The 19339-nt window shown below is 31.9% G+C and overlaps 1 protein-coding gene across 1 annotated transcript in view; it reads right to left on the bottom strand.

The window, feature by feature from the left end:
* Positions 1-10001, bottom strand: part of LOC114330863 (venom acid phosphatase Acph-1) — a 55119-nt gene extending 45118 nt beyond the window's left edge. The window contains exons 1-2 of the mRNA XM_028280285.2: positions 9689-10001; positions 33-140 (exon numbers count right to left, since the gene is read on the bottom strand). Of these exons, the coding sequence (XP_028136086.2) occupies positions 33-140; positions 9689-9766 (186 nt within the window). The 5' untranslated portion in view covers positions 9767-10001. The remainder of the gene's footprint in view (positions 1-32; positions 141-9688) is intronic.
* Positions 10002-19339: the final 9338 nt, after the last annotated feature.

Below are 19339 nucleotides of genomic sequence, written 5' to 3' on the forward strand. Positions count from 1 at the left end.
ATCAATTTGAAATTCACAAAACTGTAACTTACATTAGTTAGTTGACCAAATCCGAAAGGTTTAAAAGAGGAACCATTATAATATGGGCTAGATTTGTACAAATTTTCAATTTCAGGAGTTCTGTCTCCATGTCGGAAGAGCTAAAAATGAAAAAAAATATATAAAAAAAGTAAGTCAAAACAGACAGGAACTAAAATTCGAACTGTTATCCTCTGCTCTTTTTAGATGGAAAATACAAAGCAGAACAGAGTGGTGAATTAGATAATCTTCAGCGAACTATTTCCTTTTATACCCACAAAAGTGAATACAAATAAAATTAAAGTAAAATGATTCAGATTTGATTACAAAACAGTTAGACCAGGGTAATAAGACAAAAATATACCCTGTTCGTGACACTTCAACAGCCAGGGTACTGAAGCGTTTTTTCGACAAGTAATACCTCTGAGAGCAAATCGTAACTATTTCCAGCGTAGGATCTGGCGGCCATTTTTATTTATAAACATTTTAGTGTCAAAAAACAGCCTTTTTTCCTTTTTTTTCAAACCAATAGAAAACAGTGAAACTTATGGTTTTTTTTTTAGTACAAACATCTTCGAGAGCATGGGAAAAGCTTTAAAATGGCCTATTATAAAGGTTAATATACTCATTTATTGTTAATATAATTGCGAAAAAAGATCAAAATTGCAAAAAAAAATAATTTCGTAATAACTATTCTAAAAAGCGGTGTACAGCTTTGAAATTTTTGCCAAATGAGTGGTGCCTTTTGGTGCTTAATATGTGATAAAAATTTCAAAGCAATTCATTCAATTGTTTAAATTTTATTTAAATTGTTTTTCCCAGAGACCATTTTTTTTGCAATAACATAAGTCAGAAAAAAATAATTTTAGAACCAGGTGTTTTAAAATGAAAAAAATGATTTTACAGGTGTCATATGAGAGAGCATGAGCTAAACTTTCAAATTGGTTTAAAAAAAGTGAATAAAAAATGCATTTATTAGTAATAAATAATTATACAGGAGTATCGTCAATTTTTCCTTATAAACTTTTTGAATGACTTTTTTCAAAAAAATCTATTTGTTTACTTTGTTTTAGGTGCACAACTACGAAGTAATGTTATGTATATAATAATTGATAAAAAATTGTAATAAATATATATAATTTTTTAATAAAAAAATAAAAAGTTTATAAGGAAAAGTTAACGATAGTTTTTCTTAATTATTTATTACTAATAAATGCACTTTTTATTCAGTTTTTTTAAACCAATTAGAAAATTCAGCTTATGCTCTTTCATTTGACACCTGTAGAAGCATAATTTTTTGTTGACTTGTTATTAAAAAAAAGCTCTCTCGGATAAACATTTTGAATAAAATTTAAACAATTGAATGAATCGCTTTGAAATTTTTGTCACATATTAAGCACCAAAGAATCCTCATTAGACAAAAATTTCAAAGCTGTACATTCATTTTTACAACAGTGATTGCAAAATTAATTTTCTGGCAATGTCTACTTTTTTTTTCGAAATTATATTAACAATAAATAGGTATATCAAACTTTGTAATACGCCATTTTAAAGCTTTTTCCATGCTCTCGTCGAAGATGTTTGTACTAAAAAAACGACGAAAGTTTTACTGTTTTTCATTGATTTGAAAAAAAAAGAAAAGAGGCCGTTTTTTGATACTAAATTGTTTATAAATAAAAATGGCAGCCAGATCATACGCAGGAAATAGTTACAATTTGTTCTTATAGATATTACCTGTCGAAAAAACGCTTCAGTACCCTGGCTGTTGAAGTGTCATGGAAAAAACCTTATTACCCTGGACTACATAAGTGCCTCTACTATGTGCTTATACGTATTTCGGCTTTAACTTAGCTTCAATGGATCAAATATGTTCATTTCTTTGGTGTAATTACTAAAATAATTACGAAAGATGCAACTAGCACCATCTACGAATAGTAAGTCAAAAGAGGCAGGAACTAAAATTAGAATTGTTATCCTCTGCGCTTTTTCAGATGGAAAATAAATAAAAATCACAACAGAGTGGTGAATTAGTTGACAAGGGAATCTATAATTACATACATAGGTACTACTCGTCGTTCGTTCACCATGATAACAATCTTTAACGAACTAGTTCCTTTTATCCTTTTATACCCACAAAATATATAAAGCCGAAACACGCGCAGAGTAGTGATGTTGATTACAGTTACTTTCAAGTATTCGTTACAAATCTGTACTTTTGTATAAAGTAATCATTTACAGTATTCGTTACTTTGATTACTATGATTACTTTTGTATTTGAGTACCGGTAATCCTATCGAGAATCGTATTTCTCAGTAGGTAGGTATTTTGTATTTTGTATAGGTATAGGATATAGATCTGGATAAAAATATAGGGTTCTCGCATTCGATCTTTTTTAATGACATACATTCCTAGTTTAGCTCCATTATACCTCCCTCTGTTTCATCTTCTATCTTCTCCTCACCCTCACAGTGTGAGGCTCTGAGGCTCACACCCTTAAAATGCTTCATACAGATAACGATCATCGATAACACTCGTAAAATACCGGTCCCGCCCGTTACTCGCTGGGATACGATTGGTAGAACGTAATCAAGTGTACTGGTTGTAGATACAATAGTAGTTACTCGCTCTGATACGATTGGTACGAAGTAATCAGAGTAACCAAAGTAATCAAAGTAGATGCAATAGTCGTTACTCGCTCTGATACGATTGGTACGAAGTAAAGAAGTAATCAGAGTAATCAAACTAACGATTTGACTCTCTGTATAGTAATCGTTACTTTCGGTATTCGTAAGTAACGAGTACTTTGTAACGAATACATACTTTTTCAACATCTCTAACGCAGAGGCCCTGTTCTGTAATCAAATCTAAATCATATTTACTATTTGAAAGATAATTTAATATATTATGCTTTAATATGAGCATAAATTTCGGTTATAAGTTTAACATTGAAAAATAACTGTACCAAGCAAATTAACTTTTTTTAACTGCCACCACAAAAAGAATATTTGACAATTAAAAATTTAACAATTAATGCTTTAGTAATGGGTATGACTTCCTCTTACATTAATAACTCCTCTGATACGATTAGACATAGATCTAATCAATTGCACTATTGTTTCTTTTGGGATGTTAAGGCACTCTTCTTCTATTGTGACAATAAGCTCTGGGATCGAGTTTCGGGTAGCTCCCTCGAATTCTTTGTTTTAGCTCATCCCATAAATGTTCTATGGAATTGAGGTCTGGACTGTACGCTGGCCATTTCACGACCCGAAAACCGAGTTTGGTAATTTATTTTGTAAAATTTCTGAGGTATGCGCCTTGCATTGACCGGCATAAAAATAAATTCGTCTCCAATGTAGTCAACGTAAGGTACCATATTTATTACTAAAATCTCCTCGATGTATCTAGCACCTGTTAAACCTCCTCGCTCGTGAAGACGGTTACCCTACGAGTGAAAACAAGGTCGGTTCATACCCCTAGGAATTGTACCCCAGATCATGCACGAACCACCTCCATAAGGACTCCGCCCTTAAATGCAGCATTCTGCAAATCGCTCTGCTTGTCTTCGGTACACTTTCCTTCTTCGGTAGCTACGATAGACGATAGAGAAATATTCTGGTCTCATTCTGGTAGAGAACAGAATCCCATTGTTCCAACATCCAGTTCAGATGATCCTGTGCAAAACGCACGCAAGCTTGACGATGAGCTGCAGTAAATTTTTGACCAATTTTTTTGACAGATACTCGAGGAGTCAGATTATTTTCCACCAGTCTTCGTCTTACTCCCCACTGAATAATAGTAATAACCATTCCTCTTACTTCACGGAGCTGTTTTTGCACTTGAATGACTTTATTGTGACGACTAAGTTTAAGGTGACGATAACGTTGGAACACCCTTCGAACCACGGCGAGTATTATACCAGTTGTACAGCAACAGCTCCCTGGCTAAGTGCATTTTCTATTAATGCAGTAACTTGGGCGGCTTTCTCTGCGGAACACTAATTAATTATAGTCCAGGGCGCATCTGTTTTGAGATGGACGTTGAGAGCTGACTCATATTTTTTGCAGAAATTGCTTGGAATTAACTCATATAATAATAATTGAGTTATCCTTCCACTCAAAAAGGTCCGGAACATTGTTTAAATAATCACAATGTCAAAAAATGAACGAAAAATTCGATTTTTTTCTTCGTTTTTTGATTATAACTTTACAAGTATGCACTTCCGAGAAAAGTTAAACCATCATGAAAGTTGAGTAATTAAATTTCCTATAATATAGGATTGGTTAAACATTTTAAAAATTGTCACCCTTGTTGCAAAATAGCAATAATTGAGAAAAAAAAAACATAAAAAAACAAGTATTGGCATTTTACGTTTTTCAACCATTTGTGCTGCACTTAGGACCTTCTATTTTATCCAGAAAAACTTTATGATATAGTGAAACAATACTGTAAATTTCATTAAGATCGGTTTAATAGATTTTGCAAAATAAATTTTGCAATCCAGGTTTCGCAAAAAAAATTAATTTTTTCAAAATGTCCCAGGACTAAAAATAAAGCAGATAGCAAGTTGAATTTTTTTTTGCATATAGAAGAATACTTTGCCTTTCATTTGCAATTTGCAAAATTAAAGTCGGTTAACTACCACGGCGTCAGGAATTTTTTAAAATAAACATTAATTTTTGGTGCTACGTGCAGGACAGCGGTTTTCGATTCACACAAGTTGATTTCCACCAAAATGTCTTCCAATCTTTATCTAATATATTATTTGCTTACTATATATTTTATTGTATTTTAATATGTTAATTCCACAAAAATCAAACTAATTTGGTTATTGTTTGTGAAATATTGTTTAAACAATTGCATATGTTTAAAAATAATAAACTTTTATTCTCTAAGTTAAAATATATGAATAAAGAAAGTTTTTGCTAAAAAAGTGTTAGTTCAAAGGACAGCGTATGTGTTTTTATTTTGCAATAAACAAATTTATTTATTTATATCGAAATGTACTAAAAATTAAAATTTATCGATCATTATCAAAGGTCATTGGAATGCCCTATCCGCTGTCCTGCGCGTAGCACCAAAAATTAATTTTTACGGAAATAAAAGGCAGATATCGAGCACTGAATTTATTTAATCTTGCCCAAGTATACTTTCGCTATCTAGAGCATCTTCAGGGGCATCTGAAATAAGTAAAGAAAACGCCATTGTAACAGGAAGAAAAAGTTAGAAACTTCGGCAAAAAATCGAAGATGATGTGATAAAAAGTACAATAACGTTTCTTACTTACTTCGTCAATAAAAAGAAGGTATTATCCTCGAATGTCATCTAATATAAAGTAGTTTGGTGGCAACTTAAATTAACATATAAATACAGACTTAACAAAGGACAAAACAGATAAATTTAAGTGGCTGGTAAGGTTCTACATTTTTGCAAAGTGGAAGCAGAATGAAGTATTACTTATTTGACGGAAATGATCGAGTGATGTCTGACAGATTACAATTTGGTGAGACTGTGACTGTGTAATATGTACAGTCACTACACAGTGAACTTCACATTAAAAAAAAAACCCAAAAATTAGCTGAAAGCTGGATTGCAAAATTTATTTTGCCAATCCTGTTAAACCGATCTTAATGAAATTTACAGTATTGTTTTACTATATCATAAAGTTTTTTTGGGTGAAATATGAAGGTCCTACGTGTAGCATAAATGGTTGAAAAACATAAAATGCGAATATTTGTTTTTATGTTTTTTTTTGAAATTATTGCTATTTTGCAACAAGGAGGAAAATTTTTAAAATTTTTAACTAGTCCTATATTATAGGAAATTTAATTACGTAACTTTTATAATAGGGCAACTTTTCTCGGAAATGAATACTTTTAAAGTTATAATCAAAAAACGAAGAAAAAAATCGAATTTTTCCTTCATTTTTTGACATTTTGATTATTTAAACAATGTTCCGGACCTTTTTGACTGGGAGGATAACTCAAATATTATTATATGAGTTATTTTCAAGCAATTTCTGCAAAGAAATATGAGTCACCTCTCAACATCCAAATCCTAATATTTTTACAGATGTGCCCTGGTCTATTATGAAAAGCAAACAATATGTAATTGTTAGTTGCATAGGCAATAATAACAAATATTGTCAAATTTCTAAATTACCGTTATAAACGTCAAATACCTAAATTCGTTTCTATATTTATTGGTAGCCAGCTTCCAGGCATATAAATGATAAGCAATTCATCACAAATTTATACTCATATTAAAGCCTATTAAATTATCAGTAGTAATTGCACGAGAGCTCTAAAATTATCGATTTGTTTCCCGAGTGACACTTTGACAGTTTTAATCTCACGACCCGAAGGAGAGTGAAATTATGTCAAAGTGTCACGAGGGCAACAAGTCGATAATAATTTGAGAGATCGAGTGTAATTCGCTGAGGTTATTTCATGAATAAAGGTCTGTCTTTTTAAATCATTTTAACTAATATTTTATTGATATATTCCCCTGTATATTTGCTAAACCTGTTTCTTGGTGTTCTCTATGATAAGTTGTAAAACATTAATTGTCATTAATGTCAATGAATATTCAGTTTTACGTAGTAACGAAAGGCATCTGACGTAATGCTTGACATTAATATCACAAGAGAATAAGAATAAATTGACAGTAGTCAAACTATAAAAGATACAAGAGCCCGCAGGGCTCGAGTGGCTATTGCTCAATGACAACCAGTTTGAGAAAAAGTGGAGCATTATTTGCTTATTTATTCTTACTGTCGTGTGATATTCGTAAGCTTATTTTTTAATTTATTAATATTTACATATAAAATTCAAGTCTTTGTATAAAAACATTCAGTGACGTTGATCCCAATGCAATGGACCGTGATAGTCGTGACGTCAAATCAATGTGGGCTACTCTGGAAATGTTTCCAAACAAAGCAAAAATTCACACGTGGTGTTTGTTTTTTTTTTATATAATTGGAATATATTGCTTGTAGGATGTTTAATTTTTTACAAAATGGTAATGTGTTGGGTACCTGTGATTGTAATCAATGCTCGTATTATATTTGCCATCATATTTCCAAATAGGACTGGTTAAGAACCTGAAGAAACGCAGTAAGTACTATGTAGTGTGTAAATTCTTGGTTTTGTGTAAGAATATTTATAAAATTAAAAGCAATATGATTGATACGACTAACAAGGTTTGTGTCTTTTGAAAAAATGTGCAGATGATGGTTAAAACAAAATAAAACTAAAAATGATTACACAAATGGTCCACGGTCCATTAATGTGACACACATTTTTCAACCTGTCAAAGTGAACAGCATAGTTTAGCAAATATTTAGATGAATATATTAGAATTAGTCGAAGAATTATTTATAAATACAGTTGTATTCATGAAATAATCTTATCGAAGTAACTCGAGCGCTTAAATTTGCCGATCTGTGTTCTCCTCGTGACAATTTAACTAGATGCAGAACTAAGAGTTTATTATGGATATTTTTTTAAATGTGACAGTTGTCACAACTAAGGAACTGGATGCAATTTAACAGAAACAATCTACTTAAAAAAGTTCTCACTGTAATTTTGTACAGTAGAACATTACCGATGTAATAATAATCTGATTGGGCAGAATTAAACGCGTGATGAAAAATCTTACTACACGATTTTAAAATCATTAAAAAATAGTCGCTGTAATTTTTATTTCTGTAGCTTTCTATTGGTTAAAATCTCATATGAATGAAATAATCTTTCAAAAAGTATATCCCTTTTTAGTGGAAGCAATTAGTTTCAGAAAAAGTGTAGTTTAAATCAAGTTTCAAGTGGGCCGATTTCTATGCGAGCAAGTTTATTTACAAAACAGAGTTTTGTGGACATTTTCGTTTTATAGTTTTTAGTTTTATAAAAAGTTGTCCAACAAATTTTATTTACAGTACTATAATTACCTATAGTTTGACATAGTCTCAGACATCATCCGATATAAGAACGACCTTCACCGATCTGGTTTTGCTTTTACATCGATTTCGATTGTTAATGTAGCTCCATCGCCCGTTTTCTTATAATGAACCTTCGTCATTAACAATTAAAAAATATATTTTAGAATAATATATAGCAAAAATTCCCTGATAAAAGACGGTTTTAACTTGAATTTGGGTACTCGTTTATTGTCCAATATCAAACATTCATTATTCATATTCGATATTGAACAGTATATTTTTATCACCCCGTATATGACATGAACCAATTTGTTATTATATGATTACATGTACGGGTCTCTAATTTAGTTCACGAATTGTAAACTGTAAACAATAATTCGGGCAATTGCATTATTTAATTTGATGATCAAATATATTTCTTTGTTCTCAATATTTGTAAATATACTCAGCGCGTGGCTTGACACCAATACTAAGTGCCACCGCTGAGAAAGTATACACATTTAGAATCATTCTCAAGAATCAATTCAAGCCGTCAAGATGTAACTTCAATAGAGTCTTCATCAGTCTTCAACTAAACGCGTACCAGTAACCAATCAGTGTTGAAAAGTTCTCCCGGGGTAAAATTACCCTAGTGTCGGTTCTATAAATAAATTCCTTTATCGCTATTGGTGTTTCCATCTGAACAACGTTCTCCACTGAGCCCCAGAGGGACAATACATTATACATTTATTACAAAAATAATATTTTTAATTGTTTTTTTGAGCCTTGAAGGCAATTTGTCACATTTTAGTTCTATTTTCAGTTTTAAATTGTTTGTAACTCAAAAAACTTAAGATTTACGAGAAAAATTACAAAAGACCTTTTTTGTTTCGAATGATCCAAAAAATCTAAAATAATATCTGCCCGAGTCGAAAAAATATTAGTAGAATTTATAAACAAAATTATTAATTAATTATAGTCTGGACAAAATTTTACCTGACACCCTTTTTTTTATAATTTTTAACATACCTACTTAAGAGGAAACAGTAGCGATCAACAGGTAGCGAAAACGCGTTCCAAGATTGCGGCTGTAATTTTGAATATTTTTTCGAGATATTTGGCAAACGTATTCGTCATATAATAAAGAATGGCGGTACAGAGCCCAATTTGAAAAATATATTAATATGTGGGAATTACTCTGTAATTAAATACAATATTAAAAAAACGAGCCTGTACCGCCATTAAGAAGAACAAAAAAATACACTTTCTTCAAATAATTTTTTTTATCCGATGCCTAGATTTTGTGCCATTTTGGAACTACTAAAATGTTTTATTTCATTAGTAGTTCCAAAATGACACAAAATCTAGACATCGGATAAAAAAGTTTATTTGAAGAAAGTGTATTTTTTTGTTCTTCTTAATGGCGGTACAGGCTCGTTTTTTAATATTGTATTTAATTACAGAGTAATTTCCACAAATTAATATATTTTTCAAATTGGGCTCTGTACCGCCATTCTTTATTATATTACGAATACGTGTGCCAAATATCTCGAAAAAATATTCAAAATTACATCCGCAATATTGGAACGCGTTTTGGCTACCTGTTGATCGCTACTGTATCACCTTAATTACATACCAAATAATTTTTATCCATTAACAGATGGTGATTAAAGGTGAAGGTCGTTCTTATATCGGATCCTCTACTAATAGTGAAACTGATAATATGAATGAATAATTTATTGTAGACATACTTACCAAATGTACTGCTACAAGACTGTCATCATTTGCTTGTACCAAATAAAGAAGACCCAAGAATATAACTGTTAAAATCATGATGGAAGGCAGAACTATTAAATATAGTTTAACAATAATTAATACTATATTTAAAAATTTGATTTCCTAAGAATTCCTAAACACTTTTTGATCACACTTATAGATAATAGTTGTTCATATCATCTATATATTTTAATCACATATTGACGACGGTGAAGGATGGCGACAAGTGGAAATATTAAATTGTAGTGATAAAAATACTTGAACATTAACAACTTCTGTATCAAACTAATTACGTTTTCCAATTTGCAATAGCCAAAAGATAAGTTTTTATATTTCTGTAATATCCAAACAATATTGATAAACATAGTCAATTTCAAGGATAGTTGTTGGTTTAACAAACAAATGGTTTCAAATATATTATATTTGAGCAATATTTTTAATTTTCGACGACTTTCGTGGGTGATCCGCGGATTTGTACCAAATTTTAGTATATTATTGTACCTTAAAAAGTAGCCTATAGCTATTTATAGGTGACCTTGGGGCTAAGGTATGCCTCTCGACATGGTCAAAAATAGCCCTAGAAACTTTTATTAATATATTTAATTTTCTTCGATGTACTTAATTAATAATGTGATTTAATCACCCGTGTTGAGCTGGCCCCCCCCCACTTGCAAAAATTAAAAAACAAATAGCCCTGATTTATGAGCTATTTATGAGCTCTCATATTCCGCAAACTAAAAATTTTGAGCTCGTTCCACTGAGCAGGAATTTAATACCCTAGTGGGGGGGGCTGAGTCAGCCCCCCCCACTACTTAAAAATAGGAATATTGAATCGGTTTTTGCGGCAGAATTACGAGCTATTTATGAGCTCTTGAAATTATATACTTTCGATTTTTGAGCTCATCCCCTTCACCCCCAAACAACCCTTTAATTGATTTAACTTAAGAGAAAGATGCTGAGAAAACTTAAAATATATCGTATTGCGGATATAATTCATATAGCTTATATACTCTAAGAATAAACTATTAAATCAAGAGCATTTCGATTATTGAGCTACAACCCCTTCGCAAGAAAACCACCCTATCTTCCCGGCTTAAGAGAAAGTTTTACTTAAAATGCATTAAACTAATTATTTGGCGACTACATATCATTTAATAATTTATAAGCTTCCAAATTACGCGCATTTAGATCAGTAAATTGCAATTTATTTTGTATAGTGCAGTCACTGAAGGTAAAAATCAACGATTACCTTCAATTTCGGTGAACCTTCATCGATTTTCACAAAAATTGGTCAGTAGTTAGAGGATACGTCAAGAAACAAAGGTGACATGGTACCACCTTGCGCCTTTACCCTGAGGGTGGATACCGCCCCTTCTCGGGGGTGAAAATTATTTTATAAAAAATAAATGCACAAATCAATAAAAGAACAAATTAAAAGCAAAATTCATTATATAAAGTTAATAAAATAAGTCAATACTTTTTAAGTTATTAAAGATCAAAGATTTTAATTATTTGTGAAAAAATGCATGTTTTGGAGAGGTTTTTTGTAAATCACTGAAAAACTTTAAGTTTTTACAAAAAAGTTAATAATAGTTTAATTCGTATAGCTTATATTCTAAGAATAAACTCTTAAATCACGCGTCTTTCGATTATAGAGCTACAACCCCTTCGCAAGAAAACGACCCCATATTCCCGGCTTAAGAGAGAGTTGTTCTTAAAATAATTTAAATTAATTATTTTTCGACTACATATCGTTTAATAATTTATGAGCTTGCAAAATATACGCATCTCAATTATTGAATTGCCATTTTCTTTCTATAGTGCAGTCACTGAAGGTAAAAATCAACTATTACCTTCGATTTCGGTAAATCGCCATTTATTTTCACGAATTGACAATAACAACTTGGGGTTTTAGCCTGGGGTATATGTCACCCCTTCTCGGGAGTGAAAATTACTTTATTAAAAATAACCCCACAAATCGAGAGAGGGACAAATTGTAAGCAAAATTTGTTATATAATGTGATTAAAATAAATCAATACTTTTTGAGTTATTAAAGATCAAATATTTTAATTTTTGGAAAGAAAATGCATGCTTTAGAGCGATTTTTCATAAATGACTCAAAAACTGTAAGTTTTTACAAAAAAGTTTTCATCACTAAAATTGAAGCTAATAAAAAATATAATAAATTGCTTACTTGAAAAACCCTTTAATGTTAATTTAAAATAAGTTATTGGTAATTAAATGTATATTTTTTTCCGCGACTGTTCAAATCTAAGGGTTCAAGCTTAAATAACGGGAAAGAGATGCATTTTATAACACTTAGGTACTAAATACTTGTCGAAGTACTTAGAAATACCTATGAAAAATAAGATCCAGAAAAAGTTGATAGTATCAAAATCCGCTCAAAAATTTTCGTGAAAATGAATGGAGATTTACCGAAATCGAAGGTCATAGTTGATTTTTACCTTCAGTGATTGCACTATAGAAAGAAAATGGCAATTCAATAATTGAGATGCGTATATTTTGCGAGCTCATAAATTATTAAACAATATATAGTCGACAAATAATTAATTTAAATTATTTTAAGTACAACCCTCTCTTAAGCCGGGAATATGGGATGGTTTTCTTGCGAAGGGGTTGTAGTTCAATAATCGAGGGGCGCATGATTTTAGAGTTTATTTTTAGAATATAAGCTATACGAATTAAACTACTATTAACTTTTTTGTAAAAACTTACAGTTTTTTAGTGATTTACAAAAAACCTCTTCAAAACATGCATTTTTTTCACAAATAATTAAAATCTTTGATCTTTAATAACTTAAAAAGTATTTACTATTTTATTAACTTTATATAATAAATTTTGCTTTTAATTTGTTCTTTTATTGATTTGTGCAGTTATTTTTTATAAAATAATTTTCCCCCCCGAGAAGGAGCGGTATCCACCCTCAGGGTAAAGGCGCAAGGTGGTACCATGTCACCTTTGTTTCTTGACGTATCCTCTAACCACTGACCAATTTTCGTGAAAATCGATGAAGGTTCACCGAAATTGAAGGTAATCGTTTATTTTTACCTTCAGTGACTGCACTATACAAAATAAATTGCAATTTACTGATCTAAATGCGCGTAATTTGGAAGCTTATAAATTATTAAATGATATGTAGTCGCCAAATAATTAGTTTAACGCATTTTAAGTACAACTTTCTCTTAAGCCGGGAAGATAGGGTGGTTTTCTGGCGAAGGGGTTGTAGCTCAATAATCGAAATGCTCTTGATATAATAGTTTATTCTTAGAGTATATAAGCTATAGGAATTATATTCGCAATACGATATATTTTAAGTTTTCTCAGCATCTTTCTCTTAAGTTAAATCAATTAAAGGGTTGTTTGGGGGTGAAGGGGATGAGCTCAAAAATCGAAACTATATAATTTCAAGAGCTCATAAATAGCTCGTAATTCTGCCGCAAAAACCGATTCAATATTCCTATTTTTAAGTAGTGGGGGGGGCTGACTCAGCCCCCCCCACTAGGGTATTAAATTCCTGCTCAGTGGAACGAGCTCAAAATTTTTAGTTTGCGGAATATGAGAGCTCATAAATAGCTCATAAATCAGGGCTATTTGTTTTTTAATTTTTGCAAGTGGGGGGGGCCAGCTCAACACGGGTGATTTAATCCATAAATCCATAAAGGAACAAATGAAGAGTACAGGGGAAAAACAAGGAATGTCACATTTTATACATATTGAGATAAACACCAATAAAGGCTTAATTTTTATGATATCTAAAAACTACTTAGGAGATTCTCAGCAGAATTCTAACAATTCTTACTCCATTATCTTAATATAATATGAATCTATATTAACTTATTAATTTATTAATGCACCAAAAAACTGCTAACATTCCTTATTTTTGTTCAGTGGCGTGCGGACCATCCTGGTCCTTCGCCTGGATAAAAATTCTTAGAAAATTTATATAGACTGATCTTTCTGTTTATTGTCCCGAATCGATATACAAGTCGATAGTACTCAGTTTTTGCTACAACATGGCGAGAAAAACCAAAATTAATGAAAAAGTGACATTCCTTGTTTTTCCCCTGTACTCTTCAAATGATGTATTGTGACTTGATCCGTAAAAAGTATTTATTCCACAATAGGCGAAGCAATAAAGCACTAAAACCGACCTTACCTCCGAAAAAAAAAACGACATGACGGATCTTAATAATTCTTTTTACATTCGATTCGTAAATGCGACAGGAAACTTTGTGACCCAGAGTCATGATATAATATTGAAAAACTGCATACAAAAAATGCATTCTTAAAGTGCATCTCAAACACACAATAAAAAAAATTCAAAACTAGTCAATTATCGGCGGAAATGAGTTCAATTTTGTTACTCGGTGGCTTTTGAGGTCGCTGAAAACGAATATGACGTAGAAAGTGATCTCCGGAGTACCTGGTGCCCAGGGTACCTACTAACTGTTTACCTCGTCTTATGGAGTTTTCGGCAAATCCATTAAAACATTAGTCAAAAATCATTACTTGGGGGGTTTTTGGGGTCGCTAATGACGGATATTACATCGGAAGTGATTTCCGGAGTACTTGGTGCACAGGGTACCTACTGTTTACCTCGTCTTGTGGAGTTTTCGGCAAAGAATTTATTAAAAAATTAGTAAAAAATAATTACTCGGGGGTTTTTGGGGTCGCTAACGACGAATATGACATCGGAAGTGATCTACGGAGTACCTGGTAGCCAGGGAATCTATTGTTTACCTCGTTTTCTGGAGTTTTTGGTAATTTTATTAAAAAATTAGTCAAAATTCATTACTCGGGGGGTTTTGGGATCTTTAACGACGAATATGACATAGGAAATGATCTCCGGAATACCTGGTGCCCAGGGTACCCACTGTTTACCTCGTCTTCTAGAGTTTTAGGCAAATTCATTAAAAAATTAGTCAAAAATCATTAGTCACGAGATAAACAGTAGGTACCCTGGGCACCAGGTACCCCGGAGGACACTTCCGATATCATATTCGTCGTCAGAGACCCCAAAAGCCCCCGAGTAATGAATTTTGACTAATGTTTTAATTAATTTGCCCAAAACTCCAGAAAACAAGGTAAACAGTGGGTACCTTGGGTACCAGGTACTCCGTAGATCACTTCCGATGTCATTTTCGTCGTCAGCGACCCAAAAACCTTCAAGTAATGATTTTTGGCTAATTTTTTAATGAATTTGCCGAAAACTCCAGAAGAAGTAGGTACCCTGGGCACCAGGTATTTTGTAGAACACTGCCGATGTCATATTCGTCGTTAGCGACCCCAAAAACCCCCCGAGTAATGATTTTTGACTAATTTTTTCGATATAAAACTAACACTTTCAATAGTGAATAAATCGAAAACTATTAATTTTATCAAAAAAATACATAGAATTTTTACTTAAAATGAATATATTTATCAACTTTTGCGGTCAAAATAAAATAAAAAATTTCCACCACCGAGATGGGGTAGCAATTACCCCCATGGTAAAAACGCCTTTCGGTATCATATAGATTTTGATCCTCGGACTATCCACTACTTATTCTCAAATTTTCAAGCAAATCGATCCATTCTGTAAAAATTGCGAGGTGAAAAGCTTCGGTTCCTGGACTAATACATAAATCAAGTAACTTGTGAAGCGGTAACGATTAATTTCATTTAGGATGCTAATTAAGGGATGATTTTTACGATTTGTTTACCAAAAAAAGTGTCCAACTTTATTTTGAGCGTTACATAGTTATTATTGATGCTAGAAACTAAATAATGACAAAAATATATTAAAAAAGTTGTGATGACTTTTTCTCGAAAATTGATTCATTTTTAGTTATTTCACGTTGAAATATTCGATTGGGAATTTGACGAATAAGAACCTACATTTCATGACCTTCTGGATTTAAAGACTTCGTATATACACCATATTTTTCACTTTTTTTATAAGCTATATTTTTACTAAAAATATTTTTTTCGATAACATACTTACTTTTTGAGGGTATTTGCGAAAAATCGTCTCAAAACGTGTTTTTTTTTAAATGAACATATTCACTCACAAATAATTGGAAAAGTATTGACTTAGTGAAGAAACTCTATAGAACTTAAAGGTTGCTTAGAATTAGTCAGTTTATCCAATTCCGGAAATATCTTGAACGTATGTTTTTCACCCGAGAAGGGGTAAACATACCTAGGGCAGAAGCGCACATCGGCACAATAGGTATCACTTTTTTTGTTTGACATGTTAGTTATGTGTATGGCAAATTTCATCTAAAACCGAGCAGTTCTTTAAAATGTACAACAAAAACCGTGAGTAAATGGACTATAAATTAGCTTGAGTTTTTATGATATATTTAATATTTAATGATAATAGTATATTTAATGATATATGATGATTTATATTTAATGCTTTGGGAGGGGGCCCGCATCAAAACTGAAACTAGGGCCCGCTACCGGGACTCTGTAACTTTTATAGCGAAAGCGTAAGCGTGATTTCCGAACGCTTTCATCAAGTTATACTCTGTAAACTGCTGTCGGATGACGCCGGCAACACCGAATGGAGTTCGGAAGTAAAGCGAAACGTGATTATTTGTGGTTTCGTTTCACCACGTTTAGCGCTTAGAGTGACGTATTAAAAGAAGAAATTGACAATTTTACTTGGTTTTGAGGTTGTTTTTTACCACGTTTCGTTTTTTTGGCCGTTGTTGTTTACAAATACATAGTGTACTTGAGTTTTCAGTTTTCACAAATAGGTACATTTTTTTAACATAGAAATATATATAATGTTATACATCAACGGTTGCAATTCATTAAAAAGGTAATGGAATAAATCTTTATTTAATCTAAACAACTCTATGAATCGTACTAAATCCGGCAAACCAAAATAATCACTTCTATCCCTTAAAAATCTACCTTCTTCACGAAGCAGCCGTAACTGATCCCTACGTTCTTGTTCGTCGAAAATTATTAAATTTATAGGCAACATTTTATTTAATTTCAACAATAAACACTTGTTTTTGTTTACCTTATGCTTTTTTGGAATTATAGGTTAGTTAAATCTGTCAAATATGTAGAATCACATCACATTTCCACAGGACGGAGTTTATCTATGGCATAGAACAAGACAATTATTACAGAACTCTAAAATCTTGAAACGACGTGCTGTGTTGCCGTTAATTTTTACCCAATCGTTCGTTTCAATTCGGTCCAGTTCGTAGAGTATTGCGATAGTATAGCGAAGCGAAGCCACACAATACAGAGTACGATTCGAACTGAACCGTTGCTTTGCTACGCTTCGCTACGACTTGCTTAACTAGAGTCTGTAGCACCCAACAAAAAGAAATTTCGCAAGGCTATGATTGGCTACAAAATCCCGGCTTGCGATTGGTTAGAAAGCTCAGTGTGATCATAACATATAGGCCTTGGGCCCGCATATACAATTATTATTTATGACCACACCGTTGAAACTTTTTGTACTTGTTATTTGGGTGGAGTCGGACAAATTTTGAGCTTGGCGCATTATGGTAGTGGGGCGTTTGTCTGTCAAGCGGTGACGAAGTTGTCAACTTTATGCAAGAAAAAAATTTATTACCACATTGGTCATTCTATTTTAATCAATGGATTTTATCATATAAACAACGAAAACAATTTTGTCGGACAAAAATATTGGGGCAAACGACGCGTCGGACACGCTAAATATGTCAAATTTATGAAAATAATAAATTTATTACCACATGGATAATTTTAACGGTATCTACCATAAAGCATTTTTACAATAATGTGGTAACCTTGTCGGACAATTTTCACGGGGCATATGCGCAGTCGGACGCGCCGAAGATGTCAATTTCCTGAAATTTTTTTATTTACAACCATTTTTCCGACAACATTAGTAGGTTATAAGTAATTATATTCTTAATCAAAAAATCAAAGTGTCGGACAAAAATATTGGGGCAACTCGACAGTCGGACAAAAAATTTAATTTTTATTAGTAAACTATACTTTCCAATTATGCTGGGTTCGTGCATCCCTTATTTTACAACCATTTTTCCGACAAATGTAGTAGGTTACAAGTAATTATATTCTTAAACAAAAAATGTAATTGTCTGACAAAAATGTTGGGGCAAACGCACAGAAAACTTAATTCTTTTAGGCTATCGACGAGGAGGTATTATCAAAAAAAAAATTTTAAAACAGAATTTCTCGGTTACTTTTGAATCGATTTAGCTGAAAATTGGTACACACACTAAGTAAAGCATTTAAAAGGGTATGACGTAGGTCGGAACCCAAAATTTTCTTAAAAAATTTTCCGACAAGAGGGAAAATTTTAGAAAAATTGTGATCTGATAATGTGTGTATATACTCCTTGAACAACGACAAACATCGTTCTGTATTTTTTTCTCGAATTAAAAAAAAATTTCAGCACATGTATCAGGTTATAAGTAGTTATATTCCAAATCAAAAAATCTAAGTGCCCGACATAAATAGTGGGGCACATCCAAAGTCGGACAAAAAATTTAATTTTTATTAATAAACTATACTTTTAAATTATGCTGGGTTCGTGCATCCCTTATCTTTACAACCATTTTTCCGACAAAAGTAGTAGGATACAAGTAATTATACTCTTAAACAAAAAATATAATTGTCTGACAAAAATGTTGGGGCAAACGAACAGGAAACTTAATTGTTTTAGGCTATGGACGAGGAGGTATTATCCAAAAATATTTTAAAACAGTTTTTCTCGGTTATTTTTGAATCGATTTAGCTGAAAATTGGTACACACACTAAGTAAAACATTTAAAAGGGTATGACGTAGAGCTGTACCCAAAGTTTTCCCAAAAAAATTTCGGACAAGAGGGAAAATTTTAGAAAAATTGTGATCTGATATTTGCGTACATACTCCTTGAACAACGACAAACATCGCTCTGTAGTTTTTTTTCTCGAAATAAAAAAAAATTTCCGACACAAGTATCAGGTTATAAGTAGTTATATTCCAAATCAAAAAATCTAAGTGTCCGACAAAAATATTGGGGCAAATCCAAATTCGTACAAAAAATTTAATTTTTATTGATAAACTATACTTTTAAATTATGCTGGGTTCGTGTACCCCTTATCTTTACAACCATTTTTCCGACAAAGGTAGTAAGTTACAAGTAATTAGATTCTTAAACAAAAAATGTAATTGTTTGACAAAAATCTTGGGGCAAACGAACAGAAAACTTAATTTTTTAGCCTATCGACCAGAAAGTAATATCAAAAAATTTTAAAAGAGTTTTCTCGGATATTTTTGAATCGATTTAGCTCAAAATTGGTACACACACTAAGTAAAACATTTAAAAGGGTATGACGTAGAGCTGTACCCAAAACTTTCTTAAAAAATTTTCTGAAAAGAGGGAAAATTTTAGAAAAATTGTGATCTGATATTTGCTTACGTACTCCTTGAACAACGACAAACATCGTTCTGTAGTTTTTTTCCAATTAAAAAAAATTTCCGACACAAGTATCAGGTTATAAGTAGTTATATTCTAAATCAAAAAATTTAAGTGTCCGACAAAAATATTGGGTCAAATCCAAAGTCGGACAAAAAATTTAATTTTTATTAATAAACTGTCTTTTAAAAA

Source organism: Diabrotica virgifera, chromosome 7, assembly GCF_917563875.1.
Source record: "Diabrotica virgifera virgifera chromosome 7, PGI_DIABVI_V3a".
Lineage (NCBI taxonomy): Eukaryota > Metazoa > Arthropoda > Insecta > Coleoptera > Chrysomelidae > Diabrotica > Diabrotica virgifera.